At 36.6% G+C, this 16259-nt stretch overlaps 4 protein-coding genes across 5 annotated transcripts; 3 read left to right on the top strand and 1 right to left on the bottom strand.

Annotated features, from left to right (window-relative positions):
- Window positions 1–560: 560 nt before the first annotated feature.
- Window positions 561–2672, top strand: LOC118439361. The gene is made up of 3 exons (XM_035860612.1): window positions 561–657; window positions 1191–1732; window positions 2162–2672. The coding sequence occupies exons 2-3, from the start codon at window positions 1207–1209 to the stop codon at window positions 2419–2421; spliced, it is 786 nt and encodes a 261-aa protein (XP_035716505.1). The 5' UTR covers window positions 561–657; window positions 1191–1206; the 3' UTR covers window positions 2422–2672.
- Window positions 2673–5103: 2431 nt separating this feature from the next.
- LOC118439326 lies at window positions 5104–7633 on the top strand. The gene is made up of 2 exons (XM_035860560.1): window positions 5104–6496; window positions 7197–7633. Exons 1-2 carry the CDS (start codon window positions 5971–5973, stop codon window positions 7631–7633), a joined length of 963 nt encoding a protein of 320 aa, XP_035716453.1. The 5' UTR covers window positions 5104–5970.
- A 299-nt stretch (window positions 7634–7932) lies between these two features.
- On the bottom strand, window positions 7933–13267 carry LOC118439318. The gene is made up of 8 exons (XM_035860554.1): window positions 12952–13267; window positions 12205–12465; window positions 11640–11736; window positions 11225–11400; window positions 10403–10579; window positions 10167–10298; window positions 9613–9765; window positions 7933–8253 (listed from the first exon to the last, which is right to left on the bottom strand). The coding sequence occupies exons 2-8, from the start codon at window positions 12386–12388 to the stop codon at window positions 8156–8158; spliced, it is 1017 nt and encodes a 338-aa protein (XP_035716447.1). The 5' UTR covers window positions 12389–12465; window positions 12952–13267; the 3' UTR covers window positions 7933–8155.
- An 878-nt stretch (window positions 13268–14145) lies between these two features.
- LOC110860826 lies at window positions 14146–15081 on the top strand. Of its 2 annotated transcripts, none has more exons than XM_022109940.2 (2): window positions 14146–14188; window positions 14477–15081. In XM_022109940.2, the coding sequence occupies exons 1-2, from the start codon at window positions 14155–14157 to the stop codon at window positions 14962–14964; spliced, it is 522 nt and encodes a 173-aa protein (XP_021965632.2). In that variant the 5' UTR covers window positions 14146–14154; the 3' UTR covers window positions 14965–15081. The 2 variants fall into 2 exon arrangements, 1 of the variants encoding a protein (XP_021965632.2); XR_004837384.1 differs by having other exon boundaries at window positions 14174–14286.
- Window positions 15082–16259: the final 1178 nt, after the last annotated feature.

Raw genomic sequence — 16259 nt, 5'->3', positions numbered from 1 at the left:
TTCCAAAATTAATCAAGTTAATTATATGATGATTTTATTGCACCTCGTACTGAATTTGTCGTAAGCTTTTCTTAACTAAGTGATTTTCAACTCGTTCACTGAATTCAGCCCCGAATACAGGCCAAATCCGACATGTTGCTCTGGCAACAAAGTACTGAAGCCGATTTATCCCTTCCTTTAGATCCATGATAAATACAGACAAATATTTTAATCTTGTAAACCGATCGGTCTAGACTAGGGTGATTAAGATAGCAAATTGTTTGACATGGAACAATCCAGAACCTTCGAAACCGAATGATGCAAAATATTTAAATAGTTAACATGGGATGGAAATACGTTCTGGAAATTGTTGTTCTCCAATAAGAAGAAAATAATATACCTATATGTATGTATACATTGCAATCCTATCGAACAATGCGATACTGACAAAAAATTTGCTTATCTCACTCATGCTATTCTTTAATTCTGCATACACGTTAAAAATAATACGTAAACGTTTCTCCAAAAATTCAGTACTTGAATAGTTGTGATTGGAAATAAAACTTCATTCACTCTCTGGCATTCTAGCCCTTAGATTTTCATCTACTACATAATATTCAAACCTGCGGAAATTAACGAAATAATCAGCGTTTCACTTTATTCGAAGGAAAATCATTGGTAAAAAATTTATTAATTTTATACTTGGGAGCTTTGCATGAAATACGTAACCCAAAAATTCCTATTTTTATACCACACCCGCATACTTAACAATTTGTCACACCGACGATAGGCATCATGGCAGCTTATTTCTTCCCCTTTTGCACTACGGATGTTATAGTAGACCCCTAATATACATTATGGATACACATACATATGTACAGATAATTGCATTTTAACTAGTGAACAAAGGATATGGAATATTTGCGAAACCTGGAAAAATCTGTTTCCTAGTTTCCCTTAAATATTAAACAAAATTTGTAATGGTTTGATTTTTTTGAAAGACTTTTTCATTTGTATGCCAAACTTATGGTGGACAGTCTCTAGCTTATTTACTTTTTAGACTATTTACTATTTACTTAATTAGATTTTCTTAAAACCAGTTTCCAAATTGTTAACCTAACAAACCCGATTTAAGTAATCATTCTCGTACATATACCTTCAAATTCATATTTAATTCTTTTAAATTTACCATAATTTTAATGTCTCTCCAGATTTGCATATTCAACCATGGCGCAGCAAACCGAACGAGTCAAACTTCTCCGCGCATTAATCCAGGGTCAGATACCAAAACCCGAATACGTTGCGGCAGGTCGAGCAGCAGCTCAAGCAATTTTACTAAGCTTGCAACAACGAAAAGAGTTATCCGTGGCGGAGTTCCGCTTTGCGGGCAGCATTGCGAAGGGGACGTCCCTTAACGGCTCTGATTTTGACTTGGTCGTCTTTCTCAACGATGAAAAGCCACCTTTCTCTCCAGCCGTGATTGACGCATTTCACAAGGCCGTCCAACAAGCCAGGGTGCCCGGTGGGGTGATCCACTTCCGGGGAAAGAACAACATGCTGGTGAAGGCGTCCGCACATATTGGGTCCTTTGATTTAGAATTGGACGTTAACATCGCTCCAGTTCTGGTTTCCGGCGTCAACAGCGGACAAACCCAAGTGACCCGGGTAGCCGTGGGGATGCAGGAAAGGGGGATTGTCTCAGTGCGTGAGATCAGCCCGGTTTTTACTGAGGCTACGATTCAATTCTTTCGAGGTAATGAAACAATTTAATTAGGCAACTTACGCAGTTTTTGGTAACTTTGTAAAATCAGTAAATTTTATAAAATAGTTTGATATATAATAAATAAACGCGTGTAATCAGAGTAAGGGAACAACAATTACTAAAGTAAGCAAATGTTCTAAATTTGTAAAAGTCCGTAAGTTCACGCATTTTACAAAGTTACGAATGATTGAGCGAATTATGTATGTTACATTTGACTCTAATTTTTCTAGAAAGGTGAACTGGCAAAGTTTTATCTACGTATTTTATTCTATGTAATCATTTTGTAAAATTACAAAATTTCCCCGATTTGTGTAAATTTATATTCATTTATCACAAATTTTTCTGGGATATTAACATAACCGGGTAAAGCCTATCAAACTATTTAAGGTCAGATATTTAAATACATTTCTATGTATGCAGATGTGACGCCACAGATGCTGGATGCAATTCGCGTCGCCAAGTATTGGAACAGCAAGGTAAATCTGTACGACGCTAAAATCCATGGGGGCTCCTTCATCATTGAGCTGGTGACACTTGAGGCGAATCGTATCTCCGAGGGGACGGATTTGGAAGACAGATTTGTCAAGTTTTTGCAAGCAATGGAAAATTTGGCGCAGCAGAAAATAATTTTGACAAAGGAGTACAATGAACAAGATATTCCAGCACGTGTCCTGTCCTAGCGTCCACTTATCATGGATCCGGCCAATCCTTGGGATAATTTGGGGGAACAGTTTCAATACGGACAACCTGCCTACAATGCTTTGCATTATTACGGACAAGCTGCAAATTCGACTCTGCAGAAAATTGTGAAAGGACGGAACGGTTGGGATTCTAATTATCAAAATCCTGTGAATTGGTTTTAAAATGTGATTTTGTTAACCCTTTTTGAGGATTAAGTAAATAAATAAATATGGTCTGTGCTCTTGATTAAGCTTGTCAAGTGATTAGCATAAATCTCACTTTGTCCAAACAGGAGGAAGGGCACCGTAAAGTTGACAAATTTTGCATTTCCTAAATTTAATACGCGTTTTGTCCTCTTCGGATGTTAATATCTCAGATAGTGTTTTGTTGAAATTTCATATTAAGTAAGCTTGCGATGTATGTATTTGCATGCAGAGCGGTATTTTTTGCAAGTGATGCTTGTTTAAAAATTCCCCAGTTCGGACACCATTTTTTGACTACACTCGTCATATTTATGTATATCGTACAAATTCACACAGTCGTTGGTAACTTGGAAAATTCGTAACGTTGCAAAATAATTTTATAAACTTTTACAAAATAAAGAAACGTCCTTGATCTGAGCAAGTTTTGACAAAGTCGAGCCCAAAATTGGCATCTGAATTATTTGGAAAATTTTTCAAGTATGTACGTAAGTTGGCAGAATTTACGAATTTTACAGCGTGAATTGCCTTATTGTTTAAAAAGGAGCAGAATACTTATCTACCAAGGTTTGAATCAAAACTTGTAGCGGCTAAGCATATTGTGGCAATTATATCGAAATTATTATTTTTACTATCTTTTTCAAAATGAGAGCTTTTATAAGCAAAAGTATTTTCCGAAGTTCAATTTTTATTTATTTATTATTATTATTTGAAATTACTACGCATGTCAGTAAATATCTAAATATGTGAAAAAGAGAATGAATTCGCAATTTCTTAAGGAGTGTTAAGGTATCATTTCGTTGACATGTTTTATTTAATGAGATTGTGTTTCATTTTAGAGTTATAATATTCGATTTAAGGGACTGGATGAGAATGACTGAATTTGGGTCTTTTAGTGTAGAAAATAAATACTGGTGGATTTTTGAGAATGAGGAAGTACTTTAGTAACAAAAATGCAAAGGCGGTCGCGAGTAGCGTACGAGCTTGGAAAGTTACCCTGTCAAAAGGAAGCTTACGAAAGTCTATTGTTGTTCTTTTTTTATGGAACCTTTTCATCTCGGGACGATTACGCTGCAATTGTGCAACTTGTCTCCCAAGTTGGGACTCGAGTCCCAACTAGCAAGAGAATAGATAAGTATAGATAAGTATGGCCTCAATCAAAATAATGGACGTGTAAGTCTAAAGTTGGCGTTGTTTATACTGTTACTTTTGTAAAACTCTGAATCCTCTTTGTGAGAAATGTTACTGAATTAAATAAACACATTTAGTACTTATATAGGGGCCGTCCATAAGTTATGTAACCCAAAAATCGCGACTTTCTAGACTCCCCCCTCCCCCCTTTAATGTGTGTCACATAGGCACGGTATCTTAGACCCCCTTACCCTCTCGCGTTACATACTTTATGAATGACCCCTTACTACAATATTACCCCAAAGTCATAAAAATCTGTCATTTTGTCGGTCTGGGCTTTCCCTCCTCGCTACTTTCCCCTCTCCGCAGAGGGGAAAGTATTGAAGCTCTTCTAGTCACAATGCGATACAGATGAAGAATTTCTACTTTCCATGTCTCACTCATGCTTTTCTGCATTGTGCGTTAAAGTTACAATATGCACATGTATTTACGCATCTCTCAAAAGTCAATAGTTTAATCGCATGTCAGAAATAATGCTGCAGTCGGTCTCTGTCCTTTTTGCCCACAGTGTGTGACTCATTTCCAGAGCTGCCCTTAAGGAACGAAATACCTAATCAACGTTCAACCCCTGTTAAAGAGCAATACATATTTGGTAAGGAAATTCTTAATTGTAGAGAGGATTACAAGGTTAATTTTGTATTTTTATTATTTATGAGCTTTGAAACCAAGCTTTATTCTTTGCCATACAAAATAATAGAGTTCTCCATAATTGGACAAATGTATAGTACACTTTAAGTGATGAGAAAATTGTTGCTATGATTTGGGAATTTAAAAAAAAAACTGAAGAGTGTTAAATAACATTTTGGGCTGACTGGCATGTCTTATTGTCCATTCTTACCATGTACTCTAAATTCCTTAAATTTCAGGAAACATTTTCTTTTCTCATACATCAACATACCTTACCTTGATGAACATTTTACGTCGTATGCAACTTAACCGGTGATTTAATGTGGTCACTTTCTCTTCTGCTATTTAGAATTTTAAACAAACACCTGGAAAAACATTTGTGGCATTTTATTTTGCATACAAACTTTCTAGTATTTTATTAATTTTACTGGATTTTCCTACAAATCTTGAAAAATCCTGCAACTCCTACAAAAGTTGCAGTAACAACAAACCCCGGTTACCTAATGAACCTGATATATTTACATACCTTTATTTTTTTTAATTTGAAACAATTTTTTTCGTCAATTTCGCAATTCTTTTAGATTGACATATATTTAACCTGCAATTTCGCAATATGTAAAATTCAAAACGCATTTAACATCATTCCAGATTGGCAAAGATCCGTGATTAATGAATTTTTTTGTGGGATTAAGGATTAAGGATTAATGTTATTCCGGGATTAGATTAGTCCAGGATTAATTAAATAATTCAATTTGCTGGGATTAAGGATTAAGGATTAATTCACAATGCTTTTGAATTCGGGATTAAGGATTAAGGATTAATTAATCCTGATTAATTCATGATTAAGGATTAATATAATTTTTATTTTCCTGCACAGAATTATCGACACAGCGATATTAATGTGTCAAATCTCAAATACTTACAAAACGTGCAATATATAGTAGTGTTGCGTTAAGTACGTAATAAAAATCAATGTTGGAATAATATCCCCGCCAATTACGGCAAGTTTTGGTGCACAAGCTATGCCCCTGGCCTTTACAGAGCCACAAGACTTGTCAAGTTCTTCGACATCAAAAAATGTGCCGGTCAAAACGAATGGCAAACCTTTCAGTTCAGTTAGATTCCTGTTCGCCATGATTAACGATTGAATCAGTACTTTTATGGAAGCAACAATATAAAGTTAAAAAATATAATGCATGCTAGATAATTTCAGGAGAGGAAAGTAGAAAGAATGGAAAAATATCACATGGTTGAGAATAACTGTTACCTTGCTCATTCGCAGTATTAATCTCTCGTGAGAATTAATCCTAATCACGATTAAGGATTAATAATTTGGGCATGCTTCGTCGGGATTAAGCATTAAGGATTAATGGAGCAAAAATATTTCGTCGGGATTAAGGATTAAGGATTGATTTCACACATTTTTTTGTTGGGATTAAGCATTAAGGATTATTAATCCTTAATCCCAATCCTTAATCCGTTAATCACGATTAATTAATCACGGATCTCTGCAGATTGGCATTTCCCACGATGGCCCAGCAGGCCGAAAGAGCCAGGCTTCTCTGCGCACTCATCGACGCTCAGAAGGCAAAACCTGAACATTTTGAAGCAGGTAGGGCAGCCGCTCAAGCAATTTCCCTTAGCCTACAACGACGAGAAGACTTATCCGTGGCCGAGGTCCGTTTTTCGGGTAGTATTGCGAGAGGATCGTCCCTTAACAGCTCGGATTTTGACTTGGTCGTCTTCCTCAACAATGTGGAACCACCTTTCTCTTCTCGCATTGTTGATACAATTCAAAAGGCCGTCCGACAAGCTAGAGTCCCCGGTGGGATGATTTACTATCGAGGAAAGAACAACAAGCTGGTAAAAGCATCCGCGCAAATTGGAGAGTTCGACTTGAAGTTTGACATTAGCATCGCATCAGCGATTGTATCCCGTGTCGACGACGGGCAAACCGAAGTTACCCGGGCTGCGTTGGAGATGGAGGAGGGTGGGGAAGCCTCACTGCGAGAAATCAGCCCGGTTTTTGCTGAAGCTACGATGTTATTCTTTCGAGGTAATAAAAGGATTTAAATTTAACGTTACATTAACTTGACCAGTAAACTGCTTAAGTTTTGTAAACTTATTGCCGTGTTGTAACAGTTAACTGTACTTTTTTTGTTAACCACAAATTCACACAAGTCTTGTGTAAACTTATTTGTATGCAATGATTTATAACGTATGTATGTTTTTTTCAATTACGGAAGATTGCCTCCCACAAATCGCCTTCCATTAATCGCCTTTGAGCAGTCATCGCCCAATGAAAAGCCCCCAGGTAATTCGCCTCCCATCTATGATAACAGACTCCCGTGATAAATACATGCAATGTTCTTTAATACTTAACTTATCCTAATTTTAACAGTATTTAAAAAAGTTATCATAGTATAATATTAGCGTAGCTAGTTGGAAAATCCAGTGATAATTAGATTCGTGAAAGGCCATTAGTGGAAGGCCATGATCCGTATTTTTTTGTTGGGTGTGAATGTTGAACACACTCTTTTAATCTGGTATATGAACGAAGGTATTGATTTCTCGGTAATAAATTTTACCCGTCCGTAAACATTTTGCTACCGGTATGGTAAAATTTAATACCGAACCATTATTCCATATCGTTAGTTATAAATGCCACTTTGGTTGCGTCATACTCTTATTACTACGGCTTGGAATTATTTGAATATTGGAAGCATCTCTGCCATATTAATACATTTTTTATGCAGATGTAACGTCACCGATGCTGGAAGCTATTCGCGTCGCGAAGTATTGGAATAACAAGGTAAATCTGCACGGCGTCAAAATCCATGGGATCTCACTTATCGTAGAGTTGGTCACACTCGAGGCGAATCATCCTTCGGAGGGGACGGATTTGGAAGCCAGATTTGTCAAGTTTTTGCGAGCAATGCAACATTTGGCCGAGCAAGAAGTAACTGTGACAGCGTATGGTCCCGATCGCCTCTGTTCATGGTTTTCCCGGCCGACTCCACGTATTTTGGCTTTCGCAAATCCTGATGATAACTTGGGGGAACAATTCCAATCTGGTGAACCTGCCCATAGTGCGTTGGCACACTACAAGAAAGCCGCAACTGAAACGCTGGAGAAAATTGAGAAAGCGTGGCAAGGTTTGGATTATTATCAAAATCCGGCAAATTGGTTTTAAAATGTGGTCTTGTTAACGATGGGATTAAGTATGTAAATATGTATATATGCACATAAATAAAAATGTACTTATGAATATTCCTGGTTCATTTTACATATTTCAACTATATTCACTTACATACACTGTTAACAATACTGCAACCTTTTGAAAAGTAAACGCACTCTGAATTAAGTAAACTATACTAAATTCAGAATAAATTTTGCTCCTCACAAAATTAACGTTACGCTGCATTTAGTTTACTCAGAATGATTTTATTTTTTAAAAGATAACATTATTTTTAAGACTGCAGGCTAATCATTTGTCATGAAAATATGAGAAGGGGAACGTACATATATTACGTCATCATTGTAGTGGGTGGGTGGTTTTAATTGAATTATTCAAATTAATGAAGACGCTATCATGAATTATTACATGCTTTAATTGTTTTATTAAAAGTCAAATCACAAGCTTAATAACTGAAATTTTCAATCTTTCTTCAATTTTCGTCCTTTAATTCCATTTCCAGATTCAAATTATGCGATCTTATTGATCAAAGTGCCAACAGAGTGAACGTGTCGCCGACTCGCATTCTCCCACATGAAATCCATGCCTCCTACAGCAGCGGTAAAGCAGAGCTTGATCTGCAGAATCGGAAAGGCCACATAAGGGAGCGTCCATAAATCACGTGATCGATTTTTTGACAATTTTGACCCCCTCCCCCCCCTTGGTGACCAATGGTGATAAATTCATTACCCCCCCCCCCCGCGGTCACGTGACAGCATACCCATTAAACCTATTTTTCGCCAAGTGCGATTTTTTGTGGCGGATTTTTTTTCCGCAAAAAGTTTTTTCGCCAAACTGACCTGTTTCCGACAGGTAAACACATGGCCAAATTAACCCAAAAATAATATTCCTGGGCCATTTCAAATCCGTAGTTAAATTAAATTTTAAAATTATTGAAAGAACTATTTAATACTAATCAGTAAGTATATTGAGTAATTCAACATTCTTACTTCTTAAGGACAACTGCGTAAACTTATTATCTGAAAGAATAATGAGAGTTCTATGAATGTGCACTGAAATTTGGGAGAGTGGTATATATATGCAAATCAGACCTACATAAGATTGTCAAGTAAAAATTTAAAAATATGCCGTATTCGAATTTAAGATAAAAGAGATTAACGATTAAGTAAATACATATTATCAAGTTTAATATTCACATCCGAAGTTAAAAGAAAATTTTTCGTGGCATGTCACGTGACTGCCGGCCATTACCCCCCCCCCTGGTGATAATAGGTGACAAATTTCAGACCCCTCCCCCCCCTCTGATCGATCACGTGATTTATGGACGCTCCCTAATGCGTTGCACGACCAAATATTTGTATGGACTGCCCCCATTTTCGTGGGGTAAGAGGCTAAATTTATACATATCAAAATTATTAGGTTAACAACGCCTTAGTAAATCCGTAACCATGTAAACTAACAAAAATTACGAATTGTCGACGAAACTCTAAACCATCCATATGTATGTACTCCGTACTGGTATTAATTTGGTAATAATTCCCTACCAGATTGGCTATAGTTTGATTCTGCGTGGTAAAGATTTCATTACCACTACATTACCACGCCGTCAAGATTTATATGAAACTTTGACCCCTAGTATTTTGACAAATTCTGACCATCGCACAAACTCCTTCAAGAAACATTGGTGGTATTGACATGGACCACATAATTTATAAATTTCAACCAAATCGGAGGGTTACCCTTCACACTTTCGAATTGTGAGTCCAGTAATGATTCGTAATGATTCAATACCAGTTGCGTAAGAGTATAGAAACATCTCTATGCCAATTTTGGCTCACGAACGTGCAAAACCTTACGAAGATATAGGGCATTTTTTGTTTGAAAGCTGACCCTCGAAAGCTCACGTGGTTACAGACTTACGAAGGGTGAATTGCCTCTACGGTAAAAAGTGTAGCGTGTCAATAAATAAGCCTTACTTTCCCCTTCTGTCGAGCAAATGGGGGTGGCGTTTTTGCAATATCCAGAATATCTGTGAGTGTTGTACTTGACATGGCAGCATTCCCTAATCTCGGGTGTAGAGAAAGATCCAATCCTCGTTACGGACAACTTCCCACATATGGCCGAACATTCTAAATACAGTGAGGTATTTATAGCATTGCACTCTTAAAAATAAGGAAGGTATTCATTATTTTTTCGCATTCTTATCTAGTATAGTAAATCGTTTACGGTGAAAAAACAAGGGGGAATGTTCGTAAAATCGTGACTCGATTTTTGATGGCAAAATCTTACTCCGCTTACAAAATCTCGTAACTTATTTTATGGTAGGAAGAATTCGAAGGATACGAAGAAAACATGAATACCCCGGGTGTTACCCTTCTAAAAGTTGATGCACTCTGAATTCTGTAACGTTTAGTTTACTTAATATAGAATTCAGGGTGCAAAAGGGCAACATAATTTTTAAGAGTGAACTGTAAGTTAGACACGATTATCTGACTATGTAACAGCGAGGAAAAAAGTAAGTTCTACATACGCGGAAATGCAGAGGCTGGTCCGGTTTCATTATGGTAATTCATTTCTAATTTGTCCACGTTATTGGTCAAGTTTGTCGCCGTAGGGTGGACGAATGTGTCAATTTTGTCCTCCTTTTCCGGCGATACTTTCTCTAAATTTAGAATTTTAGTCGTTTAAAGTGTTCAAGTTTTTTAAAAATTAGTCCAGTATTTACATATGTATGTAAATATGATGTTTTTATATGTATTAAATTACCATTAATTACCATTAAAGTGATGTTTTTATAGACTTCGACAACATCGCTTGTCGCTTTCAACAATCTCGTTTTGTGGTCAGAATCGTCTGGGTCGTTTAAGACATACTTGGTAATTAATGCCACTACATCGACATAATCTGGCGACAACATTGCGGTAGGTTTTGTTACTCGAGGCTCTGCAAATATGTAAATATGTACCTAAATGCATGCACTCTAAATAAAAATTGTGGAAAATTTACTCAAGGTTGAGTAAAAAAAGGCGCAACAATTGGGAAAAATAATTTTGCCCAATTGCTGCGTCATCCTCATTTTTTTTACTCAACCTTGGGTACATTTTCCACAATTTTGATTTTAGAGTGTATGTAGATTCAGAGCTGAGTTAATTTCTCGATTAACACTTTAAAAAATGGGCAAGGACAATAGCTGTGATTTTTGGAGCGGGTTTTATAATGACAATTGTACTTTCTGGAGAGTTACCAATGGTTGCCATGTTTCGTTAACTTCCCGTTAAGTAAGTTTCTCTAACAAGATACACTCTTAAAAATACGGTTACCTTTTTGACAAGCAAGTGCAGCCTAAAGTCTATATTGAGTAAACTATACAAACCCTTAGCAAAGTTAACTTGAGCAAGACTAAAGGCTACTCTGGATTTAGGATAATAGTTTACTTAATTTAAAATTCGGAGTGTATTTTTAACAACTTGGTAATATTATTTTTAAGAGTGTACTGACTATCCAATTTTTTTTAAACTTAATTAATATTGCGTATTAATTAATTAAAATAATTAATCGCGCTGGTGATAGGATACTTAAAATGTATACCTTTTCTAAGCCGTTCTTTAATTGAAGGACTGAAGTTGATCTTGATATCGGCCTCGCCAGGGGCAGGATCTAACCCAAATTGTTCCGCCGTCCATGGCAACAGCATCCTGGAGAGGAGACTGTCTTGATAAACGTAGAAAATAAAGTCCTTCTCCTTCACTGGAAGTGGATTAATCCTGCAGAATTAGAAATAACTAATTAAATACACATGTATGCACATAATTATGCTAAAATATGCAAACAGTGGCAGCGGAGGGGGTGGGGAGATCGAGAGACATTAACGTTGTAGCATGGGGGGGAGATGGGTTTGCATTACATGGAGGACATCGAATAACCGTCCGTGGGGACATTGTCCCTATTTCCGCGGCCACTAAAAATAATCAAATACTGAACATAAGAAGAGACACTTCCTCACAGTTGACAGTAATGCACAGCTAATTTTCCGGATTTGAGCGGACTTTTCAACACAGCTCGGGTAAATTCAATCCATTGGTAAAGGTTTGGGTACTGATCTGCAAATAAGTATTCAAGTGAAAAAGTATGCAAAATGGAGGTCTTCCAACGTATGTATGTATGTATGCTTTCAGATTTTTATCAAACGAGGATTAAAAAATTTAGTGAAAATTAAAAATTCTAAAAATTCCATTACTTATGTTAAATGTATGTATGTAGGAGTTCCTACCGCAACATAATTTTGAAAAAATGCAAACTAGATATTTGCCTTGAAGGCGTGCAAGTCCGCGAATGAATTTTTAAGCCATGTTTTCTTGTGATACTTTTTTGTTAACGAAAAAAATCAAAGAATTTAAAAAATCATATTTCAGTGACTTTAAATTTATTTGTAAATAGAGCTAAATCGGGCGCCTCAGGAAAATCGGGACAACCCTTACATATTTGTCGCAATAAAATAAAATACATGCTTTCATACAAATCGGAGAATTGCCTCGAAAAGTCCAAATTGTAACTACATATTTTCTTACCAGTGGCATCATAGTCCATTAAATCGTCGCCCCAGCTCTCTGAAGTATGAGGCCAGTCGTAGCAGTATTTTCGAAGGTATTTGGCCTCATCAGAGTCACAAATGTTGGACTTGAGACTGATAAATTGCAAGTTGTTCCAAAATATGAGGGGATTCATCCATTCGCCTTTCACCTTCTCAGTCATAATTTCAGCAAAATCCTCCCCCTCCAAGTATTCCTTGACCCGAGCAAGAATTTCGGTTCGGTTGCAACTCCTCTCTTCTGGAAATTAAAAAAAATGTGTTATGTATTTTAGTTGAGATCAAGGTGGAAAAATGGGTGCCACAAGGGGCCACAATTTTACAAATACAATTTTGCGAAAATATTATTTACGCATGTATCAGGAACTACAGAAATTACTTCGATTTAATAAAAATATTTGTATGCAAAACAAAAATGCATACATTTTGTAAGTGCCTAAGCCTAGTTTAAAAATTGTCTAATTATTGCACCACCATTTCATGACCACCCTGTGCACTCGGCATCTTGGGGCAATTCACAGTCTCTGGCAACTTTATGAAATCCATAAATTCTGTGAAATATGTTTTTAAATAGACCCCCTTGATCTGCGTAAGTGCACAAAAATTTGTAACCTGACTTTCTTCATTCGTCAAAGTTTGTTCGTTTATGTAATGAATTTTCTGATTTTACGATATTACCAAGGAATGCGTTAATTCCCTCACTGTCTTGAAAGACCATAATACTCACCAAGGTTGGAATCGAAACTTGTAGCTGCGGACCGTGTTGTGGAGATTTTTGAAATTAGTAGGAGTAAAATATGCGAAACAATGTAGCAACGGATTCGCCATTTCTTGAGGGGTTTCAAGATCCCTTTCGTTGAAATGTTTTAGAGATTTTATTTTATTTTAGAGTTGTAATATGTATTCGGTTCAAAGGAACTCGTTTGACTGGAGGCAATTATCTGGACAAGATTGATTTTTAGGGTACAAAATGCTGAAGGATTTTTGAGAAGTTGGAAATAAATACGTTCGTTGTATTGTAATAAGAAGACAAAGGGAAAGGGAATCGTAGGTATATAAGGCACGGCCTTTGAAGGTTACATTGTCAGGGAAAGTTTTGCCTATTCTTCACTTAAACCATTTTGCTGCACTGGTCAATATGTACGATTGTGTTACCTACCATTATGCAACCTGTACTTAGAATTACAAGGGTTCCGCATAGAGATACATATACATACCTGCATATGTACCTATGTATGTATTGAGAGTACTTATTCAATATTTATTTGAATCCTTAGTATTCTTCGTATCGTAAAATAATTTATGACGCTTACGAGACTTTTTAATCGTGGTAAGATTTTGTCAGCAAAAATTGCTTTTCTAACGTTACGATTTTTGCGTAGCTTGGCCCTTTGTTTTTTAACTATACTGTACGATACGATGAAATACTTAAATAATACCCACATAATATCTATATATTTAGGACATATGTATGTGGACCCTCATATGCATACCATACATTGACAGACGTATAGTCAGTTTGGTGTACCTATAAAAGGAAGAAACTAGATTTTGTGGGTAAATTTACTATTCATTATCCGAGTAAATGAATGAATCATGTAATTAAATAAATGCACATGTATGTATAGTCAATTGGATTATTATATTTATGAAGTATTTACCTTACTTATTTACCTTATCGATCTGGTGCTTGCCTTTATAATTTTCTATGCCGCTCTGCACATCAGTCTCAACTAATACGTTTAATTTCCGAAGCCGCCCTCAATATTTGTTGCCGATTTTTTCATCATGTACGTGGTATGTATCTTCCAGATGTCTGCAATCATTGGGATTCCAAGCCCATTGTGTTCTACAGTTCTACCGTTAGATGCATGTATGTATTTAGGCTAACTATGTAGTAACAAATTGTGGGTATCAAGTCAAATTATTTATGCAACATCCAGTTTCCCATCGAGCTTCACAAGGTGAGGAACAAAGAGAAAATAGTAGTTTCTGGAAATATTCATCACACTATAAAAAAATCTGATTAATCATCTACCCACTCCGTACCGGAATTGATTAAGTAATAATTTTCTCCCTGAGTGGTAGTAGTTTTTTCTGAGCAGTAAATTTGCATTACCAAATGATAATGCTCGTTATTACCATGTCCGTAAAAGCAATATGAATGTACTCAGGGCAGTATTGATTTAGTACACTAAAAGTGCATCTACTAATCAATCATTTTTGTCTATTTTCACTTTTAACAATTGCAGAAATCGCCAAGTCGTCCCCAGCTACTTCTATGGTTCTACTCCCCCTTCTCGTGAGCCTCGCGCTATGTGGCCCCTCTCTGATCGCGGCGAAAGACATCCTGATTGACATTCCAGTCACGTTCAGGTACCAGAAGTCCGGCGAGTTCCTATCGAGCAGCATGTACCCCTCCGTCGTTGCGAAGCGGGGTGGCGGGTCGTCTCCCAATTCTGTTTGGGTGGTCACTTCCAATCGAACGATAACGATGCACGACGGGAAGTCTTGTCTTACGGATTACCGGGTAGGCGGCCTGGTAACGCTGGCGCCCTGTGAGGCCGGACTGTCCGAGCAGGTCTGGACTTTAAGGAAGTCGGGCAGGGTGGGAATCGTCGCCATTGCGAATAAACGTGGCAAGTGTTTAAGGAGGATTCCGGGGTATAACTTTGTCGTGTATGGGACGTGTGCCGATTCTAGGGATTATGATTGGAAGGTCGCGTCATATCCATACTAATGTCATGGGCAGCATGATGACGTGTATAATAATGCGGTCAACTAATACACAGTTATAGAAGAGTTGTTATGTAATAAAAGTATTTATGTATGTATGTAAATAGATTACGGGGCATAACTTAAAAAGAATTGATTGATTGATTAATTTATTACCATGAGACGCATAAAACGACATATCAAAATTGACCACGTTTTGAGGGCATTAAATTATTCTCTGTTCATCCTATACTTCCGGCTACAGATTTGCCCAACGTCCACCAATTCTAGGCTGACTGACGTATGTACGTATGTATTATGCTGCTGGTAGGGAATCGATACAATACATATGTATACATGATATACACCAAAATTACAGAATTAGATGCACCATCGAACAATCGGTAACTTCCCGTGCGTTTCTGAGACTTGGGATCCATTGGGGAATCTGAACAGTAGAAGGATCCTGAAGGATCCCTTATGATTACAGTATATTTCCAATAAGAAGTGATGCATATATGCATTTCATGTAAAAAATCCAATTGGAAATTTTCATATAGGAAAATGACTGCCAGGTCCCCAATGGAATTCCTAACATTAACGGGATCGGATTGGAACATGCTTGCATTATATAACTCAATATCCCATCTGAATTAATCATTTTGGATTTAGACGAAAATGCATGAAATATGAAATAAATGTATGAAATTTTATTTGATCTTGAAACTATGCATATAAAGCCAGATTCCGAATTTACGATGACCCAGTACGAGTTCTTACTTCTTGCATATGTATGTAGCATGACAAAAAACGACAAATCCCATTCACAAATTCTGTATTTACATAGTTTTTAATCTGTTTCGAACAAATTTACAACATCAATATAATATGTTTTTATATCATTTCGATACACAAAAAACTTTTTTAAAGGTAACAAGAGTTTAGAGCTAATTAGTTCCCGTGTTAAGGAAACACCGTTTGCGCAATAATATATGTAAGGCATTTGTTTCAACTTTTTAACCTTAAATGTAGATAAAATTAGTAATGGAGGTTCGCATAAACAGTTTACACGGCAAGTGCATTTCGTTCCGATAAATTGCACAATTTTTCCGAGAGTATCATCTCTTAAAAAAACAATGTTATTGCAGCGTTTATAAGTTTCTTTTGCCCAGAATCGATGATAAAAAATCACACCAACATTTGAGCAAACAAAGTTTGAATTTGTTTCCAATTGAAACTCTCTTCGAAAGTCTTGGAGTAATTCCGGCTTTGTTTGAGGTCTAATTATATTAAATTCCTTATTTCGCTTGAAAGCTTTAT

The sequence above is a fragment of the Folsomia candida genome, unplaced genomic scaffold (genome assembly GCF_002217175.1).
Source record: "Folsomia candida strain VU population unplaced genomic scaffold, ASM221717v1 Fcan01_Sc034, whole genome shotgun sequence".
In the NCBI taxonomy this organism is placed as follows: domain Eukaryota; kingdom Metazoa; phylum Arthropoda; class Collembola; order Entomobryomorpha; family Isotomidae; genus Folsomia; species Folsomia candida.
This window is presented reverse-complemented; position numbering and strand designations above follow the sequence as displayed.

Coding starts and splice junctions, on each gene's coding strand:
- LOC110860826 (XM_022109940.2), top strand. CDS start 14,155: ATGCAACATCCAGTTTCCCATCGAGCTTCACAAG. Junction 14,189..14,476: donor TTCCCATCGAGCTTCACAAG/GTGAGGAACAAA, acceptor TAACAATTGCAG/AAATCGCCAAGTCGTCCCCA.
- LOC118439361 (XM_035860612.1), top strand. CDS start 1,207: ATGGCGCAGCAAACCGAACGAGTCAAACTTCTCCGCGCATTAATCCAG. Junction 1,733..2,161: donor TACGATTCAATTCTTTCGAG/GTAATGAAACAA, acceptor CTATGTATGCAG/ATGTGACGCCACAGATGCTG.
- LOC118439318 (XM_035860554.1), bottom strand. CDS start 12,388: ATGACTGAGAAGGTGAAAGGCGAATGGATGAATCCCCTCATATTTTGG. Junction 11,401..11,639: donor GCTGTGCATTACTGTCAACT/GTGAGGAAGTGT, acceptor CTAATTCTGCAG/GATTAATCCACTTCCAGTGA. Junction 10,580..11,224: donor TAAAGAACGGCTTAGAAAAG/GTATACATTTTA, acceptor ACATATTTGCAG/AGCCTCGAGTAACAAAACCT.
- LOC118439326 (XM_035860560.1), top strand. CDS start 5,971: ATGGCCCAGCAGGCCGAAAGAGCCAGGCTTCTCTGCGCACTCATCGAC. Junction 6,497..7,196: donor TACGATGTTATTCTTTCGAG/GTAATAAAAGGA, acceptor TTTTTTATGCAG/ATGTAACGTCACCGATGCTG.